The sequence below is a fragment of the Pteronotus mesoamericanus genome, unplaced genomic scaffold (assembly GCF_021234165.1).
Source record: "Pteronotus mesoamericanus isolate MK-2021 breed Mesoamerican mustached bat unplaced genomic scaffold, CSHL_Meso_final contig_82, whole genome shotgun sequence".
NCBI classification, from domain to species: Eukaryota; Metazoa; Chordata; class Mammalia; order Chiroptera; family Mormoopidae; genus Pteronotus; species Pteronotus mesoamericanus.
Window position 1 is genome coordinate 9507208 of NW_026555265.1, and position 21439 is coordinate 9528646.

At 36.1% G+C, this 21439-nt stretch overlaps 1 protein-coding gene across 1 annotated transcript in view; it reads right to left on the reverse strand.

Annotated features, from left to right (window-relative positions):
• The window catches only part of SLC9A9 (solute carrier family 9 member A9), a 507378-nt gene that overhangs the window by 164517 nt on the left and 321422 nt on the right, over nt 1–21439 (reverse strand). Inside the window, exon 12 of the mRNA XM_054585160.1 lies at nt 17170–17323. Coding sequence (XP_054441135.1) covers nt 17170–17323 — 154 coding nt within the window. The remainder of the gene's footprint in view (nt 1–17169; nt 17324–21439) is intronic.

The window sequence follows — 21439 nt, forward strand, 5'->3', positions numbered from 1 at the left end:
GTACTTTACGCTCTACACAGTGGTTGGCACAGATTAGAAGCTCAGTAAATATTGAATGAAGGAAGGAAAGAAGAGGCAGAGGTCAGTATTTACAATGCAACTTGGCATTCTGGGGGTCTATGTCCCATAATGAAAATGGTTGTCAAGGGTGGAGATGGTAAGAGTGCACTGTATTGCATTGGTCCAGGGTCCTGGAAACTAGGCAGTGTGGACAGCAGAAAATTCTACGCACTTTAGGGCACAGCTTCAAAGATAACCATTTGCTTGATCCTATAGCCTAGGTGGTTAAGTGTTACAAATTGACTTGCTAGCATGGCTCCAAGAAAAAAAACAGATGAACAATGAGACAGGTATTGAGGGAAGATAGGGAAGTCCATATTTCTCTGTTGGTAAACATCAAAGCTGGAAAGATTTCTCTATATTCAAATACAAGCAAAGACAAGAACATCAGCACAGAGTTGACCAAGATGTCCTATAGAATGAGGAAAAAGGAATGCCTTCTTGAGGACCCAGAAGAAATGAGTTTCTGGAACCAGGACAAAGCTTTGGGAAATGGTTAGGCGCCCTCAAAAACATGCAATAATCTTAGACTATAAGAAAGAGGTTGGAAAGTCACCAAGAAAAAAAACAGATTGCCTTGCCGGAGTTCAAATTAACTCAAACTCATTAGAAAGTAGTTTGGCAAAATGGATTAGAGCTTTAAAAAAATATTCTACCCTTTGACTCCTTAATTGTATTTTTAGGAACCTATTCTAAAACAATAATCAGAGATATGAAATTTTGTATACATGAATGTGTATATATGTATAAATAATCACATTATCTTTATAATAGTTAAAATAATTCTAGTCCTCATATATTCTAATGACAATTTAAGTAAGTTATTTTTGTATATTCATATAATTTTGTTATTAGTCCTTGGAAATATAATTTCAAGGATAAATAATACAATTATAAAGTTATCATGCTGCATTTTTAAGTAAAATATATAATACCATATCTAAATTTTGTAAAAAAATTCTGATTGCCAAAAAAATGTCTATAGAAAAATATAAAATGTAAATTGTAATTGTGTCTGTGTAAAAGAACTTCAGGTGAATTTTATCTTTTAATATGAATTTTTGGTTTTTTGATTTTTTTGTAACAAGCACATATTAGTTTATACTCATAAAAATTAAATACTGGCTTAAATGCTTGGTATTGGTCAATGCGAAATAGAATTCAGGTTCCTGTTTTAAATGTAATACATTTTCCCTCCTTTCTTTGAGAATCCCATTGAAATGACAAGAGTGCTGTACAAAAATGAATAGATCCATGGGGATAGTAAATTAAAGAAGAAAGGGTGGGTGCACTTTGATGGCTAGACCAGAATAAACTGCAACCCTCTTGTTTCTCTCTCACAAAGGCTACGGGCAGCCCCCATCCCTGGCGAAGCCCTGGGAGGGCATGTCTGAGGGGCAAGTGCGGAAACCTGCAGCCATGCCCTGCATTTCAGCTGCAGCTTTTGTGTGGTGGGGACTCATGTGTGGGTGCTGTGCTTGAGGAGAAAGAGGCTTGAGGGGATACGAGTTGAGTCTTGATTTCCAAACTGAACCCTGAAGAAAAGAAGCCAACAGTTGAAATGCTTTTGAATCATCATTTGCAAACATGGGTGCCACTTCATCACTGGCCAGTCACACTCTGCACTGCAAGTCTAGCACTGGGAAGGGTGGCATACTCTTCCCATTAAAAATAATAATAAAAAGGAAGAAAGAGCTAATGTTATTCCAAAGATTCCCCCTCCTGAGCACAAGGAAATCTGCATTAAAGTAGTCTTTGCCTCTAATGAACAATTCTTTCTCTTAAGCAATTTCTTCAAAGCGAATGCATATGATAGAAAACAGCACTTTTAAATATTTTAGTTTAAGTCCCATGTTTTGGTTGTACAATTGGTCTTTGGGGTAAGATGCAAAATGGGAATTTTATTGCAGCTCTTTGGATTTTACACAGTAATTTTCTTAAACCATTTCATTAAGATTTAAAATGCATACTAGCAGGTAGAAGATTATAAGAGATTAAAAATAAGACATTTTCTGAAGAAAAGTGAAGGACTCCAGAAAATTAAATGATGTTGATGAAAACACTAAAATCTATTTCAAACAATACTATTTCACTGTTCACTTATAACGAAAATAAAGTAGACGGGGGTGGGGCAGGATGGAGGTCCCACTGTTTAGCACTTATAAATATGACTTTTCTATATTGCTTTCATTCTCATTTTAGGATTCCACAGTACCAGGACCAGTGTATAGAAGAGGGGCACAAACATATAAAAAGGAAATGATCACTTTAAGTTTTATTTCCAGAATGAGAAAAGCATACCAGACAGATAAAAAGGCCAAGTTGAAGATATTCTAGCTATCATAAAATGATACACCACACACAACACAAAGATAATTATAAGACTATATCACCCTGGCCACGTGGCTCAATTGTTTGGAGTGTCATTCCATGCCCCAAAATGTTGCTGGTTTGATTCCCAATCACAGCACATGCCTAGGTTGTGGGTTTGGTCCCAGCTGGGGTGTGCATGGGAGGCAACCCACAGATGTTTCTCTCTTACATTGATGTTTCCCTTTTTTTCTCTCTCCCTTCCTCCATCTCTCTATAAAAATCAATGAGAACATGTCCTCAGGTGAGGATTAAAATTTTTTTTAAAATTTAAAGGATTATATCAAATTAGAATGCAAGACTTTGATTACAAAGAAATTATAATGGAAACTTTAATGTACCTCTTTCAGAGTAGGACATACAGATAAATATATAGGTAAGGATATAGAGAATTTGAATAACATAACCAAGAAACTCAATTTAATAAATATGTATAGGACTTTTTTCCTAATAATAACAAATATACTTTCTTTCATGTCCATGAAACATACAACCAAATTATCCACACACTTGATCACAAAGGAAATCTTATATCTTAAAAATAGAATTACTACAGGTTATATCCTCATAATTTGATAAATTAGAAATAATAAAGAGGTGATAAAATTTTTAATCATTTGGTGAACTGAGAAACTCTTAAAAATTATTTAAAAAAATCAAAACTGAATTGCCTCAAATGTAATCATTAGATCAAGCAAGGATCATCAATGGATGCTAAACACTATGGGAAAAAGATTGTTGGAACCAAGGATATTCACACTGTGCTCAAACATTGCCCCATAGGTTAAAGACTAATTACAAAGGACAAGCTATCCTATTAAAATGGAGGTTACCATTGTAACCGTATGAACAAACTCAGCATCACCAATAGTGGGAAAACCTGACCTTATGTGCCCGATGGTATGAAATACACATTACTAAGGATAGCTGAATATTCTTGCCAAAAATGTTCAACTAGAATTTCAAGCCTTGACCTAATTTCCAGTTTGCAGGAACTATAGCAGAGAGAACAATATATTAATTGATACTAAGAGGAAACAAACAAGTCCAGAATGTAGAACAGTGTGCAAAACAACTGACCTGGTTTCTTCTAAAAATTAATGTCATGGGGGAATCAACAAGGAGAAACTGATTTAAAGAGATTTTTTAAAAGTTTACCAAATGCAATATGTAACATTTATTGAATCCTGAATTTAAAAATATTAATACAATTTTTTTGCAATAATGGGGAAAATATGAATATGTACTGATAAAACTATTAATTTTTAAAAATATTTTTAGGCACAGTAATGGTATTTTGGTTATTTAAGAAAATATCCTTATTCCTCAGAGATGCATACTTCAGGATTTAGATAAGAAGTATATGTATGTTTGTACATTTAAATGATTCAGTGAAAAATAAGGAAATAAAAAAACATACATTTAATATATGTGATAATATCTAGATGAAGAAAAAGGTGAGAAAGCAAAATAGATAAGTTATTAACGATGGATAAAACTAGGTGAAAGGCCTGGCTGGTGTGGCTCAGTGGATTGAGTGCTGGCCTGAGAACCAAAGGGTCACCAGTTGAATTCCCAGTCAGGGCCCATGCCTGGATTGCTGGCCAGGTCCCCAGTAAGGGGTGCATGAAGGCAACCACACATCAATGTTTCTCGCTCTTTCTTTCTTCCTCCCTTTCTCTCTCTCTAAAAATAAATAAATAAATAAATCTTAAAAAAAAAACTATGTATGTGGATATTCATTTTACTATTAGGTGGAACCATATGAAATTACCAAAACTTGACAATTTTTGAGTTACAAAATGATAATTTTACACTCCAAAACACAAATTACCATAGGAGACACTGGAGAGGTGATTAAAAACCTACCATTAAAATGATTCTAGGAACCAGATGGTTTTACAGCTGACTTCTAACTAGCCTTTAAAGACTCGATCATTTCTATGCAATGCTACTTCAGACCATAAAAAAATTAAAAAAGTCTTTAGTTCATATTATGAATATAGCATAACCTTAAGGATATCTTAACCCAGTTAGGACAGACCCCTTACCCCAAAAGAGAACAAGAAAACTACAGACCAATATCAATTATTATTGATACAAAATTGTAGGAAAAAATAGCTATCCTGAGAATATAGAGATAATTCAATATCAGGGCATCTATCACTATATTTTATCACAGCAATAAAGTAGAGGGAAAAACTATGTGATTATCTCAACACATGCTGAAAACACTATTAAAATTTATCTGACATTTCTAATAAAAGCTGTCAGTAAAGTGGGGTTATTTAATGAGTACTTGGTCCTGCTCAAAGGACTTTAACATCTACTTTCTCACTTAATCTTCACACACTTAATCCTCAGAGAGAGATGTTATTATCACCACTATTTAACTCTCGAGAAAATGTCTATGAGAGAGAATGCTGAGTCATACAGTAATTGTATATTTAACTTTATAGGAAAGTGCTGAAGTGATTTGCAGGTTGGCCATATCATTTTGCATTTCCACCAGCAATATATTCCCTCCAAGTCTCTAGCTTGTATTTTCATTTTTTTATCTTTTGCAACACAAAATATATTTAATTTTGCTGAAGTCCAATATATCATTTTTTTATGGATGATGTTTTCAGTATAATTTCTAAGAATCCTTTGCCTATTTTGAGGTCATGAAGATTTTCTCTTCATTTACTTCTGGAAGTTTTATATTATACATTTTGATATATGATCCAGTTTGCATTAATTTTTATATAAAATCTGAGGTTTAAGTCAAGGTTCATTGTTTGGTCTATGGATATTGTATTAGGTTTCCATTGCTGCGTAACACATTACCACAATCTTAGAGACTTAACACGTACTATTAGCGCACAGTTCCGTAGGTCAGATGTCTGGCACAGCAGGACTGACTTTTTGCTTAGGGCATCACAGTACTGAAATCTAAGTATGGTTGGGCTGAGCTCTTGTTTGGAGACTCTGGGGGAAAATCTGCCCTCAAGTTCATCCTTCTTGTTGGCCGAATTCTGTTCCTTGTCGTGGTGGGCCTGTAGCCCCTTTTTCTTTGTCAGCTGTCAGCCAAGGATGCTGTCAGGAAGCAGGCCCTGCTGGCGTTCCTTGCTGCATGGCTACCTCCATCTTTGAATAGTGAGGGTGCATCAAATCTTTCTTATATTTTGTATCTCTGAATTCCTCTCTTATGACGAGCCAGAAGAAATGCTCTACTTATAAACAAAGCTCATGTCAGCATACTCAGGTAATTTTCCTATTTTAAAGTCAGCTGTGCCATATAATGTAACCTAAGCATGGGAGTAAAATTTGTAATATTTATAGTTGCAAGGATTATGCAGGACGTGTATGGCAGGGTGGGGAGGGGCAGGAAATGTTGGGAAGAATTTTTGAATTCTGCCTACCACAGATTGTTTCAATATCACATGTGTAAATTAACATCCCTGTTGCATTAAATTGCTTTTGCATCTTTGTTAGAATCAATAAGGCATATTTGTGTGGCTCTCTTTCTGGACTCTGTTCTGTTCAATTGATCTATGTGTCTATCCCTTCAAAGATACCATTTTCTTGATATGGAAGTTTCGCAGTAAATCTAAATATTAAGCAGTGTTGAGTTCTACAAATAAATTATTCTTTTTCAAATTTGATGTTTGTATTCTAGTTCCTTTTTATTTCTTCCTAAATTTAACAATGAGTTTGTGGGAGGGGGTAATAGGGGGAAGAATGGGAAGGGTCAAGTCAAGGAACACGTATAAAGGACCCATGAACAAAGGTAATGGTAGTGGGGGAGGATTGAATGTTGGAGGCAGGGAGTGGGCAGGGCTGGGGAGAGTAATGGGGGAAAATGGGGACAGCTGTATTGAACAACAATAAAAAATTAAAAAAAAAGAGATGAGTTTGTATCTACAAAGTATACAGATAGAATTTTGATTAGAATTGCATTAACTTTACGGCGTTGCTAATTTCACCACGAGTATTCACTCATGGGGTCAAATTCCTGCCATCCACAACTCTTTCAGTCATTAGTAGGACAAAAATCTCACTTTCTGGTATGAAAAACATCAAAGTTGTTTTAGTAAAATGCTTGTGCCTCATTGTTTGTAGCCCCCTGAAGTAAGAAAACCAAAATTAGGATACTTTTATTGAGATAATTTGTTGTAAATATGAGTACTGCACCACATTTGGAAAATATGTAAAGACTTATTTTTAACTTATTTTGTTTAATCTACCTGCATTGTGCAGTATTTTCTATATAAATTGTATGTACCTGCCACAGATACTGGTTTTGTGGTAATAATACTCTTCTACACTAAAAACAGAAAATGAAGCAAAAATGTAAAAAATAAAATAACAGCTTTCAGACTTCATCTATTATCTAAAGAAACAATTATTTCTTAAATAAGTACTTATATTGGATAATAATTTATGCTAATAGGCTAATAAATGCTCTTCAAAAGAGCAGGATATTCATTGTTTGGTAAACTTAATAAATGTGTGAAGCTTATTGATATTGATGTTCTCAAGAGTGTGTTGGAGAAGATAAATAAGAACATGGCTAGTGGAAGATAGCTGACAGTTGTCAAGATAAAGACAATCATTTCCAGGACTGAAAAGATTCTGTACACAGAAAGAATGCATATTAAAGAGCCCAGATGGCACTGAAAGCAAATTTATAAGCTGTTAATTCATAATACTGATTGTAAACCCAGGATACCTCATAGGCTACTAGACTCATCCAATATCTCTAATAGAATATGTCAAACAGATTGATTTGAGCAATAAATATTTGAAGTTATATAATGTTTTTTAGAAAAAAACTATGGAAATTAGAACATCACTTTAAATGGGGGTTGGGGTAGGGAATATAAAGTATAAGCCTACATTTAAATGAGTAAATCGATTTTCTATGTTTTATAACAGAGGACATTTCTCAAGCTTGTCAACTCATATGAATTGATACAAAATATACAAATTCATACAAAATCAATGGGACATAATAAATTTGATTTATATTGCTAAAATGGTGCTAATTAAATATCAGAAAAGATTGTAAGCAGAGACTATATTAAGAAGGAACTAGAAGCAAGTTCTAGAGAGGATCTCTCTGAGCTGTTGGATAAATATGCTTTTTGTGAGCATTTTTCTTTAAGAAGTTTATAATTTCAAATTCAGAAATAGGAGCTAGCTATAAAATTGATGAATCTAGTTATTACATAAAATGAACTAATCTCCCCAAAGACCAGTATTTCTTTTTATTTTTCATGTAAGCCATGCTTTAACAAATACAATTAATTAATAACACTTTATATATATGTATGTGTGTGTATAAATAGGCAATAAAAGAGTGTTTGGATGAGAAGAGCCTCATGGTTGGTCATCGGGGTGTTGTTATAGCAACAATTGTTGAATACTTACTGTGTGCTCTAAAGTCTTTATACATGCAATGCAATCCTTATGACAATCTAAATAGGTAGTTATTATTTCAATTTTACAAATAAGAAAATTGAGACAGAGACATTGAGTTTATTGCTCAAGCTCCTACAGCTAGTAGGAGAGCGACGAGGGTTGGGATCCATACCATCTACCTCCAAAGTGTGTGTGCTGATTTGCTGTGTTAATATACCAATGAGGTAAATCATTAAACATTTATGAGACTGGATACAAGAAAGGAAACTAAATAGAATACAGCTAGCTATTGAGGAACTTAATTATATATTCCTCCATTATATTTAATTGATCTGTCCCACATCCCAGTAATAAGCAAATCCTGTAAGCATGTGTATTTAACTCTGCTGTTGTTTAAGATTTAAAAATATTACTAATGACAGTTCTGTATGTACCTTTGTATACATTCTTATCATGATTGTTATTAAAAACTTTGAAGCCGGTGGATATAAATGATAAAGCATTCTAGGATGGCATATAATGGGGGTGGGCCATAAACCAAAAATGGAAGTTAAATATTGAACTAAAATAATGACAAGGGTGACAATGCACTAACCAAAAGCTGTTCACTTTGCAATGGATGTAGGCCAACGTGTGTGATCTTTTTTTGTTTGTTCGATTTGTGAAAGAAGCCAACACCCATCTGACTTAAGATCCTGAATAGGTTGGGAGATGGGCGTGAGAAGGACAAATTCCCATAATTCCAAATTCGTATCAAGGAAAACAAACTTGGCTACTTTGGACCGTGGCTGCCTTGTTTACTTTGAACTGTTGTGGGTCAAAAAGGAAAGCTGAGCCAAAAAATTTCTGTGCTGCCTTAGCAAGTTAACCCAATCACTCATGATGGATGAAGATTTCCTGTGTTTGTTTTAACAGGCTTGTCTTGGTTATAAAAGCACATCTCTTTTTCCCCAGAGGACTTGTTAATCAAGATAGATTTTAGGCATCAGGAATCAACTCATTTCTTCAGGGCAACAGAAGAGTTGGGTGTGCATGCCCTGGGCTCACGCTGCTGGGCTGGAGTTTGGTTCTGCAGCCCAGCAGTGTGTGACCCTGGGTCACTTTCCCAGGGCACAGTTACTAGATTACAATTCATAATCTAGTATCTGGCACAGAGTAAGTACTCAATGAAACTGGTTGTTACTGTTTGAGATGTTAGAAGTCCAAATCTAGAGGCTGCAGAAGCCATCTAGCTGAAGGCACGTTCAGACGCTCCTGAAACACCAGTTCTGCACTGCTCTGCTGAGTGAGGCTTGCTGCACTGTGCTTTATATATTTTGAAGAGATAGGTCCAGCACTCCTACCCGGTGAGCCCAGGAAAGGTATGCACTGTGGTATAGGCTCTGTTTTTGTGCATTTGTTAGCTCTATGTGGCACCTACCCTAAACCAAGGATGGGGTTACCATGCCAAATTAATTGCCATTGCCCAAGACCTCTGCCCTGTGGGTCTTTGAGGTTTATTTGTAAGCATGTGTAATCATTTGGTGATAATCCTGTTTACTGGCCTCTATAGAGCAAAGCTCTTGTTTCCTGTTTAACAGCAGAGCTCCTCCTCGGAGATTGAAAGCTGGGTTTTCCTTGCCACCAGTATTAATGTATTCCACAGAAGGAAGGAAATCCCAGGTCCTAATCATGAAACCATTCTGCTTTCTTTTACATGTATTACCTCTGAGATAATACAGGAGGAGTCTTCTCATCTTCTCTAGAATTTTTAAAAACAAAGCCCTGTAACTTATTTCAAATGCTGCATTAAAATATTGTATTTTTTTAAATAAGAAAACAGCTTTAGAATAAAAACTTAGAATAAGTACAAGTGCTTAAAACAAGACTTATTCAATGGAAACTTTGTTTCATATGGGAAGATCATTCCAAGTCTCTAAGCACAGGATCATCGCTGTTTTAAAGCCATTTCCATTTAATGACTGTTTTAAAGCCATTTCCATAAAGTGCAATTCATATTAACACTATAACTTTTTGCCTTATAGAAAACATTGTATATGCATCATACTAGAGTGGTTTGTGACTAAGTGGCAAATTTTATAGGTGTAAAAAACCCCCTCAAATTTACATACCTAATAATTAAGCGGAAAAATGTAGAATTAAAATACTGAAGAAGGAAAGGCAATGTAAAGTGTATAAATCACACACCGTTGGAGGGTGCTTGAGCTCATTCAATACTCCATTTGCATTTCTGCCCCTTGGGTTTCCACATTGCTATTTTATTAAAGCTCCAATTTACTTCTATTCTGGGATTGTATGGAAAGAATCTTATATGAAAGGTGGTGGTTAATGAAACATTTTTCAGTAAACAAGGATGGTCTTGCTAGATATAATCCAAAAGCTAAACAACTTTCATTTAAAAATCTATAGTGGAATTGAGAATTTCTTTGACATTGTTCTAAGCCATGATGGAGAAGTAGAGCACATGCTGGCGTCACTGTAACATGGTTGAGCCAAATTTATGTTCATTTGCATACATGCTAACTTATAGTTCCATTCTTTTATGTTTATTGAATTATGTTCTATGTCCTTCCCATTAATCAATGCCCAGTGACACTTACTGCTCAAGTTAGCCCCTGTCTTCCTCTAGTACAAGTGCCAGGAGTTTAAAGTGAAGTCTCAGGTATGCCTGGCTCACAGCAGCCCCAGTGAAATCTGGCTGTATTTGATATTATCCCCATTCCCACTTGGGGTCAGGAAGTTAAAGTCAGGACCTAAAGTGTGGTCCTGGAAGCAGCAGCATCAGCATTGCCTGGGATGTGGTAAAAATGTACACGCTTGGGCCCTGACCCAGACTACTTCTAGCACGCAGGGCCTGGTGGTCTGGGGTTAATGAGCTTTCCAGTTGGCTCTGGGGCAACTCAAGTTTGTGGCACCAAACTTGGTGCACTCAAGTTGGTGCTACTCAAGCCATTGGTTTTAACTTTGCCTTGCCACCTGTATCCTGTCTGCCTGGGTTACCTCCCTGGGTACTCTGGTATCTATAAACTTCAGTTTTCTTCCTCTGATTTCCTCATGACTGAGTCTCTAGTCTCTCTGACTGGGTTTCTGCCCTGATTTCAGATTAACACTCTAGTTCCCAGCAGAGATTTTCACATTGCCTATTAGACTAAAGGAGCCCTGTCAGCTCCCTTCCCTAAATACATCAACCCTGGCTTTTATTCCTCTCCCTTCTTGGCTGGTGGCCAAGTTTGGCACTGAATCAGTTGCGCCATTTGGAGCCATTTTCCACTGGGGCATCTCCTTGAGCTAGCAACCTCAGACTTTGCCCCTCTGCAGGCTGTAATAACACTGGCTAAATTGACCTCTAAACCCCTCACTTGTGGAGGCTGTGGTTGACATCAATACTTCTCCTTATTGGGTCCTGTCCTATAACCTGGATAGTTGTTCTAACCTGCCTAAAGCCCCATTACTATACTGTCTTCTCCCTGCTGATCTGGTTATTAAGAGGCTGCATAAGCTACAACATCTATGTGTAGTTAATGGATGCCTTCAGAAATCACTCTAAGAGAATTAGGTAAACATTTTAGGATAAAACATGTTATTTTGGGGACAACCTCTTCAGCATCATGAAATACAGCAGTAAAACATACTATATTATTATATATTACTTTAAGAAAATGTTGACATCACCATTTTATTTTCTGAATATTCTAATTTACCTGATAGGGCATTTGATACTTTTATCTTGTGGAGAATGATATCCTCTAACTTTTGTTTTCCAAGCCCTACTTTTTCCATGAATGAATCCACCTACTGAATTTTATTTTCCAGAAACCTGAACACAGCACTATCTTGCTAAAAGTCCACAGGGGACCAAGTGCTATAGAGTTTAATGCAATATGTGTTCTCATCCATAGGAGCCTATGGTTAGCCACCACTGTGAAAGAAATTACAGGTCACATTTTTATGCCTAGAAAATAATTCAACAAGCATTTCATAACACCCTCCATTCACCTTTTGTCAAAATCCTTTGATGAGCTTAGTCAATGTTCACAATACATAGAGAGGTCCTTTTTTTCTTGAATTTGCTTTAATGCACAGACACTTGGCCTACTTTAGGCACTTTAGGCAGAAGCTTTCTTATACTAACCTTCTTATACTAAACTTCCTGCTTCTGCTTCCTCTTTGTCAAATGGATAGAAATGATCAGTTAATGCTTAACAAAAGAAAAATTACAGATGCAAGATGGTGGTGAAGTAGGAGGATCTTTCTTGAACCTTCTCCCAGAACCAAATTGGAAGTAAACTAAATAGGAAACAATCCCCTGGAATTACCAACCAAAGACTACCTGAGAAAGAGACTTTTAACCAAGGATGGCCAGAAACCACCTTGAGACTGGTAGGAAGGGCAGGGTCATGAAAGGGTCTGGCCCCTCTCCCAGACACAGCAGGCTCAGGTTACGGAAGGATAGCAGAACTGTGGAAGCTTCCCCCTGAGAGGAGTGAAGCCTGGACCCAATACTGGGCTCCTCAGCCTGGAGGCCAGAGCTGGGATCAGCCACCCACGTAGCATCCAGTGGTAAAAGGTGCCTGGGTTTCTGTCTGCTGGGGAGAGACAGAGCCTGTTGGAGACGAAGCCACGTTTCCTAAGGGGCCAAAACACAAGTGTTTCACCTTGGGCTCCAGCAAAGGGAGAGCAGTACGAACTGGAGTCCCCTGAGGAGAGTCTGCAGTGGGAATCACTGGGGAGAGATGTGGGGGAGTGGGTGCCGGGATCCCTGTGTGAGGTTATCCCCAATATCATAGCAGATATTTTACTTGAAAAGAGCAAACCCCTCTCAGGGGAATCAGCCTGGGGAAAAACATTTACCCCACCCTCTGGGATCCTGCTCACTCCACCTTGCATCTTCATCCCTACTGAGGAGATAGCAGCATTAGCAGACTCAAGGGGTGATAAAGACTGGTTTAGGGCTGCAGCTCTTCCTTTACTTTCATGGGAACGGGACTGGCACTCCCCCCTTACAGGATAGCCAATAGAAACAACCGATAGAAACACCCTCCTGGTTTCTAGCAGACCCAAATTCTGGGTCGCAGCGGCCCCACCTGCCTGCTTACAAGGAGCTCCACCCTGCCAATTTTGGGGAAATAATCCAGAAAAGACTCAGACATGTGGTCATGGGGTGGTGGAATACACCCACCATCTTCCCTGAAGTCTGAATGGCATGGCCCCTTCATGGAAGATTCAGGGGTCCCAACTTCCCAATGCCATCAGAAGCCCTGTCAGAAACAGCCATTTTAGTGATTAAGATGGACTGCAGGCCCACTGCCAGAGGCCGGCCACTGGCAGAGATCCTGTGGTGCCTTAGGACATTTGCTGACCTACCCCTCAGCCCTGTGCTGGTAAAAGCTGGGCTTGGAGCAGTTTGGCCCTTCCCATGGGTAGCCATGCTCACCAGAGGCAGCCACTAACCAAATTATTTGTAGCTTCAAACAGGCTGCTGAGGGCAAGACATGGACAGGATGTGATGTTGGCATATATCAGCTTCAGACAACATTGGAGCAGTATCCAAAGGAAGATTTCAGCAAGCAGGGATTAAACTCTGCTGAGACAAATTCTGCTTTGTTCTTCTTCATTATTTTCAATATTTTTTGTAGCATTTTTATTTTTCTTTATTATCTTTTATTTTACTCTTTCCTTTTATTACTCTACTTTTCTTCTTTCCTTTTCTTATTTTTTCCTCTTTGTTGTTTTTTTCTAGTTTTCTCTTTTTATTCCTTATTCTTACTGTTTCTTTTCATTCTTTCCTCTCATAATCTTTTTTCTCTCACTATTCTTCATCTCTTTTCTTATTCTTTTCCCTTTTATTGTTGTCTTTGCTGTTGTTGTTGTTAGTTTTTTGTTTTTTTTTATCTTCTTTTGATTTGTTTTGTTCTGTCGGAATCTTGCAATATGTGGTTGGGGTTGGGCCTCTCAGTCAGTCAACTGGAGGGAAGATTGCACCCATGAATGAGCCAACAGCAATCAAGACCCAATTACAACAGGAGAGACCACATGATCAACACAAGACACATTCCTAGAGCATCCAGCTCACGATAACAAGTAGACTGCTCCACTGGGTCCCTAAGGACTCCTACCACATAAGGCCACCTCACAGAGAATGGGAGTCAAAGCTGATCTATCTAATACATAGAAACAACTAAAGAGACAATTAAAATGGGGAAACAAATAAACAACTCCCAATTAAAAACAGAAGGGATCTCCAGAAAAAAAGCTAAATGAAATTGATGCAAACAATTTATCAGACATACAGTTCAAAGTAATGGTTATAAGAATACTCAAGGAACTTAGTGAGAACTACAAGGAACTTTATGGGAATTACATCAGCATGAAAAAGGACATAGAGACTATGAATAAGTACCAGTTGGAAATGAAGAACACAATATCAAAAATGAAGAATATACTAGAAGGACTTAAAGTAGATGAGGCAGAAAATTGAATCAGCAATTTGGAAGACAAGATAGAAAAAAACACCCAATCAGAGCAACAACAACAACAAAAAAAAGACTTAAAAAAATGAGAATAGTTTAAGGGAACTTTGAGACAATATGAAAGATAACAATATCCACATCATAGGAGTATCATAAAAACAAAAATGAACAAGGGATAGAAAACCTATTTGAAGAAATAATGACAGAAAACTTCTCTAATCTGCTGAAGAAAAAAGTCACAAAAGTTCAGAAAGCACAGAGAGTCCAAATCAAGATGAATCTAGAGACCCACACCAAGGCACATCATAATTAAAAGGGCAAAGTTTAAAGACAAGGAGAGAATCTTAAAGGCATCAAGAGAAAAGCAGTTACCTACAAGGGAGCTCCAATAAGACTGACAGCTGATTCCTCAACAGAAAAACTTCAGGCCAGAAGGCATTGGTATGAAGTTTCAAAATAATGAAAAGCAAGTACCTACAACCATGACTACTCAATCCAACAAGGCTATCATTTAAAACTTAAGGTAAAATAAAGAGCATCCTAGAAAACAAAAACCAAAAATACTAAAGGAGTTCATTACCACCAAACCAGCACTGCAAGAAATGTTAAAAGGGCTGTTTTAAGACTAAGAAATAGAGAGAGGAATATAGGTATAAAGAAAAAATGGCAATGAATAAGTACCTATTAATAATAACCTTAAATGTAAATGGATTAAACACTCAAATAAAAAGACATTATATAGCTAAATAGATAAGGAAACATGACCACCCATATATATGCTTCAGAACAAAAGATTTACAGGGTGAAAGTGAAGTGATGAAAAAAACATTCAGTGCTAATGGAGATGAGAAAAGACAGTGTAGCAATACTTACATCAGACAAAATAGATTTCAAAATAAAGGCCGTAACAAGAGACAATGAAGGTCACCACATAATACTGGAGGAATGGACCCAATAAGAGGATATAACCAATATAAACATATATGCACCCAACACAGGAACACCTAAATATATAAAGAAAATCTTGGTGGACTTTAAGGAGGAGATTAACAGCAATAGTCATTGTAGGGGATTTTAACACCCACTGTCACCAATAGGTAGGTGTTCCAGACTGAAACTCAACAAGGAAATAGCAACCTTAACATGGCAAATCGAATAGATTTAATTGATATTTACAGAACATTTCAATTCAAAGCAACATAATACACATTCATCTCAAGTGCACATGGATCATTCCCAAAGATAGACCACATGTTAGGACACAAAATGAGTCTTAACAAATTCAAGAAAATTGATATATCAAGCAGTTTCTCAGATTACAGTGGCATGAAACTAGAAATCAACCTCAACTAAAAAATTGAAGAACATTCAACTGCATGGAGGTTAAATAGCACGTTATTAAATAATGAATGGGTTATCAATGAGATCAAGGAAGAAATAAAAATTACCTGGAAACAAATGAAAATGAGCACACAACAACCAAGTCTATGGGACACAGTATAAAAGTCTTGAGAGGGAAGTTCCTAGGCTTACAGGCTTACTACGAGAAGCAATAAGAACCAATGATCTCACTTATATGTGGAATCGAATGAACAAAATAAATGAATGAGCAAAATAGAATCAGAGGCATAGAAATATGCACCAGACTGACAGCTATAAGAGAGGATGGGGGAGGTGGGGACTGGTTGAAAGCAGGTGAAGGGATCGGCCAAAGAACATGTATGATTGACCCCTGGACATGTACAGTAGTGTAGGGATTGCTTGAGGAAGTGAGTGGGGGCTGGGTGGAGGGGGGAAAAGGGGGGAAAATTGGGATAATTATAATAGCATAAACAATAAAATATCTTTTAAATTAAAAAAAGAAAATTACATTTGTAGTTATGTTCATTTAAATTTTCATGTAGCAATTTTCATTTGTTCAGTCCTACTAAGTGTCTGGCACTATATTGGTGCTAGAATGAGTCCTTGTCTGTAAGAATCTTTTTGGAAGTCCTTTTCCAGTCAGATGGTTCTTTCTCTTTCAGATATCACTGTGAATTTGCTTTATAGAGAATGAGCAGGGACCAGTGAGGGATTGTGTGGCTGATTAAGATGTGTGGCTTTGAAAAATATAATGTGATTTACCCAAAGTACCATTGCAGTCTAAAATATAAAAATGATAATCCAGATCAATGAAAAACTTAAATAAGGATAGCATTAAAAAATAGATTTACCCATTTTTGCAACTGTCACAAGCTATCCATGTTTGTCAAATCATCCACTGCATGCATACTTCAGGTTTATAGCAATCCTCTTCCAGACCATGCTAATTGGAGGGCCTCTTACTGAATCCTTGACTCCCTTTTCCTCTGAGAAATTATCTAACTTGTCCCTACAGCATCCCTCTGGCTAAACATATGGCTCACTAATCAAGCATGTTTAAGCACGTCTCATGTCCCTAGTTCTCTCTTAAGTGCTGTGAGGAATTAAAAACAAAACAAATTCACTTTCTCCTTGGGATTATCGCTTTTTCTGAGTAAATCCTATTGGATTATGAGGATCTTGGGATGAGAACTGTGTCTTACTCATTTTTGTAGACTCTATAACATCTCACAATGTAGTCAATAAATAGTGTTGGATGGAAGAATTCATAGATAATTTATTTGTAGGGATAGACTGTAAACAGACATCACCCTGGGATTTCTAGATCTCCTGGAAAAGTCAATTCAGTTGGTGATGTCATAGTTTCACCGATGACTGATGGTTAACTTTTCCCAAGGCAAAGACAGTACAAGAACCTGCCATTGTTATTTGACCAAGTCAGAGACATCAAAACTGGAACAGCGCAGCCTCACAATTTCCTCAGTTCAACAGCGCCACTCACCTGATCTGAAGCCAAGTCAGCATGGGGGTCGTCCCTCCTCCAAACACCCAGACTGTGAAGAACACAAGCAGCAGTGTGGTAGTGAACATCATCTGTTTGGGCTGAGATTCTGTGTCCCGAATTGCTAAAGCAAATGCGATGGCTCCTCGTAAACCTTTTAGGGAAAACAAACAAAAAACCCCAAAACAAACAAAACAAAAAAAAAGAGAGAGAAGATAAACATCTTCATAAGCCTCATTCTCTCATTCTCATTTAATTGAATTTATCTATCTTTACAATTTGCAAAAAAACACAATTATTTTTTAAGTTAAACTCTTTATTTTAAAATAATGGTGGATTCACAGGAAGTTGTAAGACATAACAGAGACTCACTGTGTGCTCCTTTCCCCCATTGATAACATCTTGCAAACTCTAGCACAATATCACAACCAGGATTTTGACATTGATACAGCCAAGATCCAGTATATTCCCATGGGCACAAAGGTCCCTCATGTCATCCTTTTATAACCACATTTATTTCCCTCCTACACATGCCCTCTTCCAAACTCCCTCTTTAACTTCCGGCAAACTAGTAATCAATTTTCTATTTCTATAATGTTGCCATTTCAAGAATGTTATATAGATGAAATTGGAATTGACTTTTCTTCACTCAGCATAATTCCCTGAATATTCATCCAGGTTGCCAAATATATCAATAGTCTGTTCCTTTGTATTACTGAGCGGTACTCCATGGTACACATGTTTCACAGTTTGTCTAACTATCCACCTATTGAAGGGCATCTGGGTTGTTTGCAGTTTTGGGCTATTACAGCTAAGGCTGCTGTGTGAGCAAACATAAACTTTTCATTTTTCTGAGATAAATTCCCAAAACTACATAGAGACTTACGGTATTTCTATATTTTTAAAGAAATTACCAAACTGTTTTCCAGGGTGGCTGTACCACTCTACATTCCCTCCAGCAATATATGCCATCCTGTTTCTCTGTATCCTCACCAGCATTCAGTGTTGTCACTATTTTTTAATTTTAGTGACTCTGACAGGTGTATGTATGGTAATAGCTTATTGTGGTTTTCATTTGTGTTTTCCTAATGACGAATGATGTTGAACATTTTTTAAATGTGCTTATTTGTTATCTTTATACCCTCTTGGGTGAAATGTCTCTTTATGTCCTTACTTCGTTTTGTAATTAGATTGTTGGATTTTTTTTTTGATTGTTAAATTTTGAGAGTTCTTTAAACATTCTAGATAATACTCCTTTGATGGATACATAGTTTATAAATACTTCCTCCCACTTTGTAGCTTTTTATTGATGAACTTTAATCTGTTGATTTTTGCTTTTATTTCATGTGTTTGAAATCAAGTCTAAGAACTTTTGCTGGAAGTTATGGAAACTGGAAACAACCCAGATGCCCTTCCGTAGGTGGATAGTGGGACAAACTGTGAAACATGTGTACCATGGAGTACCTCTCAGTAATACAAAGGAACAGACTATTGATATATTTGGCAACCTGGACGAATATTCAGGGAATTATGCTGGGTGAAGAAAAGTCAATTCCAATTTCATCTATACAACATTCTTGAAATGGCAAGGTCTAGGTACCAAAGTTTCTCCCCTATGTTTTAAATTTTTTCCCCCAAAAAGCTGTATAGCTTTACATTTTACATTTAAGTCCATGATCATTTTAAATTAATTTTTCTGTAATGTTGAGGTTCATTTTTTTCACCTATGTATATTTAATTTCTCCATTGAATAGCTTTTGGGCCTCTGTCAAAAAAATCAGTTGGGTGTATTTGTGTGGCCCTATTTCTAGGTTCTCTGTTTTGTTCCATTGATATGTGTGTTTGTCCTTTTTCTAACAGTACACTGTCTTTTTACTGTAGACATATAACAGGCATTAATATTGAGTAGAGTGACACTTACATTTCTTTTTAAAAATTATTTTAACTATTTTAATTCTTTTGCCTTTCCATAAAATTTTAGAATAATGTTGTCCACATCAAAAAAAATATCTTTCTGGGCACGTTTACTTTTAAAAAGTCAAATGTATCAGATAACAATAGAAAAATAAATTTATGGACTCCTGAAACTTAATAAATAAATAACATTGAAGAATATTCCAGCCTGAGTAAATGCTTTTACAAACTCCATAATCTAAAGTAACCTATTAGAACTTGCTTTTTTCCCTGTTTTATTTTTCTTCTTTAATAACAATATGCTAATTAAATTTTTATTTAATTTCAAATCAAAGTATAATATCATTCATAAAAACAGAGATGTAGACTCTAAAGAAAAGTAAATAAAAGCACAAGTAGCAAAGTAAAATGTTAAAATGAAAAGTCTCTCTTGGGGAACACAAGAATTCTAAGACATTTATGAGCCCTGTTATAACGGAATGGGACAAATAAACATTTTTGATAACAGCAAATATAAGTCAAAGACAGTGATTTGGTTATTATTGTAGAAATGTTTAAATCATATATGTAAAATTTTAGTGGTCTACTTTTATAATATTTACTGCATCACCTAGAGTCCTAAATTTCTAAGTCTTTATTCATACATTAAAAACATTTAGAAATTGGATACATAGTGAGAGGAGGAAAACTCTAACTAGCCTGTTTTTCCCACCCGGGATGCCAACTTGGAATTAATGCTCCTTTATTATTTCCACACTGAGGTTGTACAAGAGACAAGTGGCATGACATGGGATCCAGAGGACTAGACTAGAGACATTTAATATATTTTGCCTGAAACAAGAGAGCCTCAGAAAGAGAGAGCAACATGCACATCAATTATAAAATACCTTCAAGGAAGAAAATGTAATGGAGGAAGGAAATTATTCTAAATCTCCCTGTAGACAAGAAAATGGCCTGAAGATAAGGAAGATAACATTTGAAGTAGATATTAATAAAAAAGTTCTTATACATCAGAAATTCTGAACACTTGAGATGGTTGCATTCAAGAAGAAAAGTTCCCCACAGGAGATGCTCATGTATTCAGACCCAGCTGAGGACAAGAGAGGGGAATATTAATAACCCTTGATACTGGGGAATAGTTTAATAATGTTCTCTTCGGGAAATACAAATGGTGTCATTAGAGAATGAAAACTCAAGGAAACAGTGTTACAACAGACCTCTTTATCTGAGAAGAGACTTTATAGGTCAAGGTAAAAGCTCCTAGCAGTGTTTAATCATAGTACAAGACTGGAGGTAGACAGTGATCTTTGCATTTTCTCTTTTCCTCAAGCTCAGATTGCGAGAGTGTTTGTAAAGGGGCATTACCCAAAATTAGGTGGTGAGTAGGACAAGTACTAAGTGTTGGGAGTCTAATTATTTTTTTAATATTTATGAGTGTGCGTGTTTACTTTGAATTTTTCTGAGAAGGGAAAGAATAGAGATTAGAATAAAAGTTAAAACTTACTATATCATGCTTATTGTGAATTCTTTCATATTAGATATCAAGGACAAGAAAAAACACTATCATTTATCTTCCTAAATATGTTTATTAATTCATTGCTATTATGTTAAGCTGGCATAACTATATTTTTAAATCTAAATTATCTATATATGAATAGTTCTTGGTTAAAAATATACTCAAATGATTCCTGTTATTCTGACTTCTAATATATATATGTATCACACTGTAGATAATACTATATATAGATACTATACTATATATAGATAATATATTGTTATATATAATATATAATAATGTATAAATTATGTGTACATATACATAATATATAGATTATAGATAATGTATAGATTAATATATACATAATATATAGATAATATACATACATACACATATATTGACTATATACATAATATATAGACAATATATAGTATGATACATGTATTATCATATATAATTCTGTATATTTATAGAATACAATGTAGAGGTCTCTTAAAAAAGAAAAAGTTCAGTCACTACCTTGTACTTGTGGCAGGTTGAGAACTATTGTTAATTAGGGCTAAACTCCAAGATGTTGACAAGAGGCTGCCTTCATATAATGGCCAACTAAAAAACCCACAGAAACAGAGTGTTTTGGGAGAAGCGACCATCTGCCTGGAGTCCTGGTCACATGTAGCACATGCCACACGCGGTGGCCTGGCAGCACAGGAAGCATGATGTGGAGTGAGATTATTAAGTACACAGGGTAAAGCTCATCTAGAATCCAGATAAGAGCTATTGCCTCTTTCCCCCTCATCCTTTTTGATTCCAAAGTTAATTATCACACATTTGGAGCCTAGGAAATTATCAAATCAATGG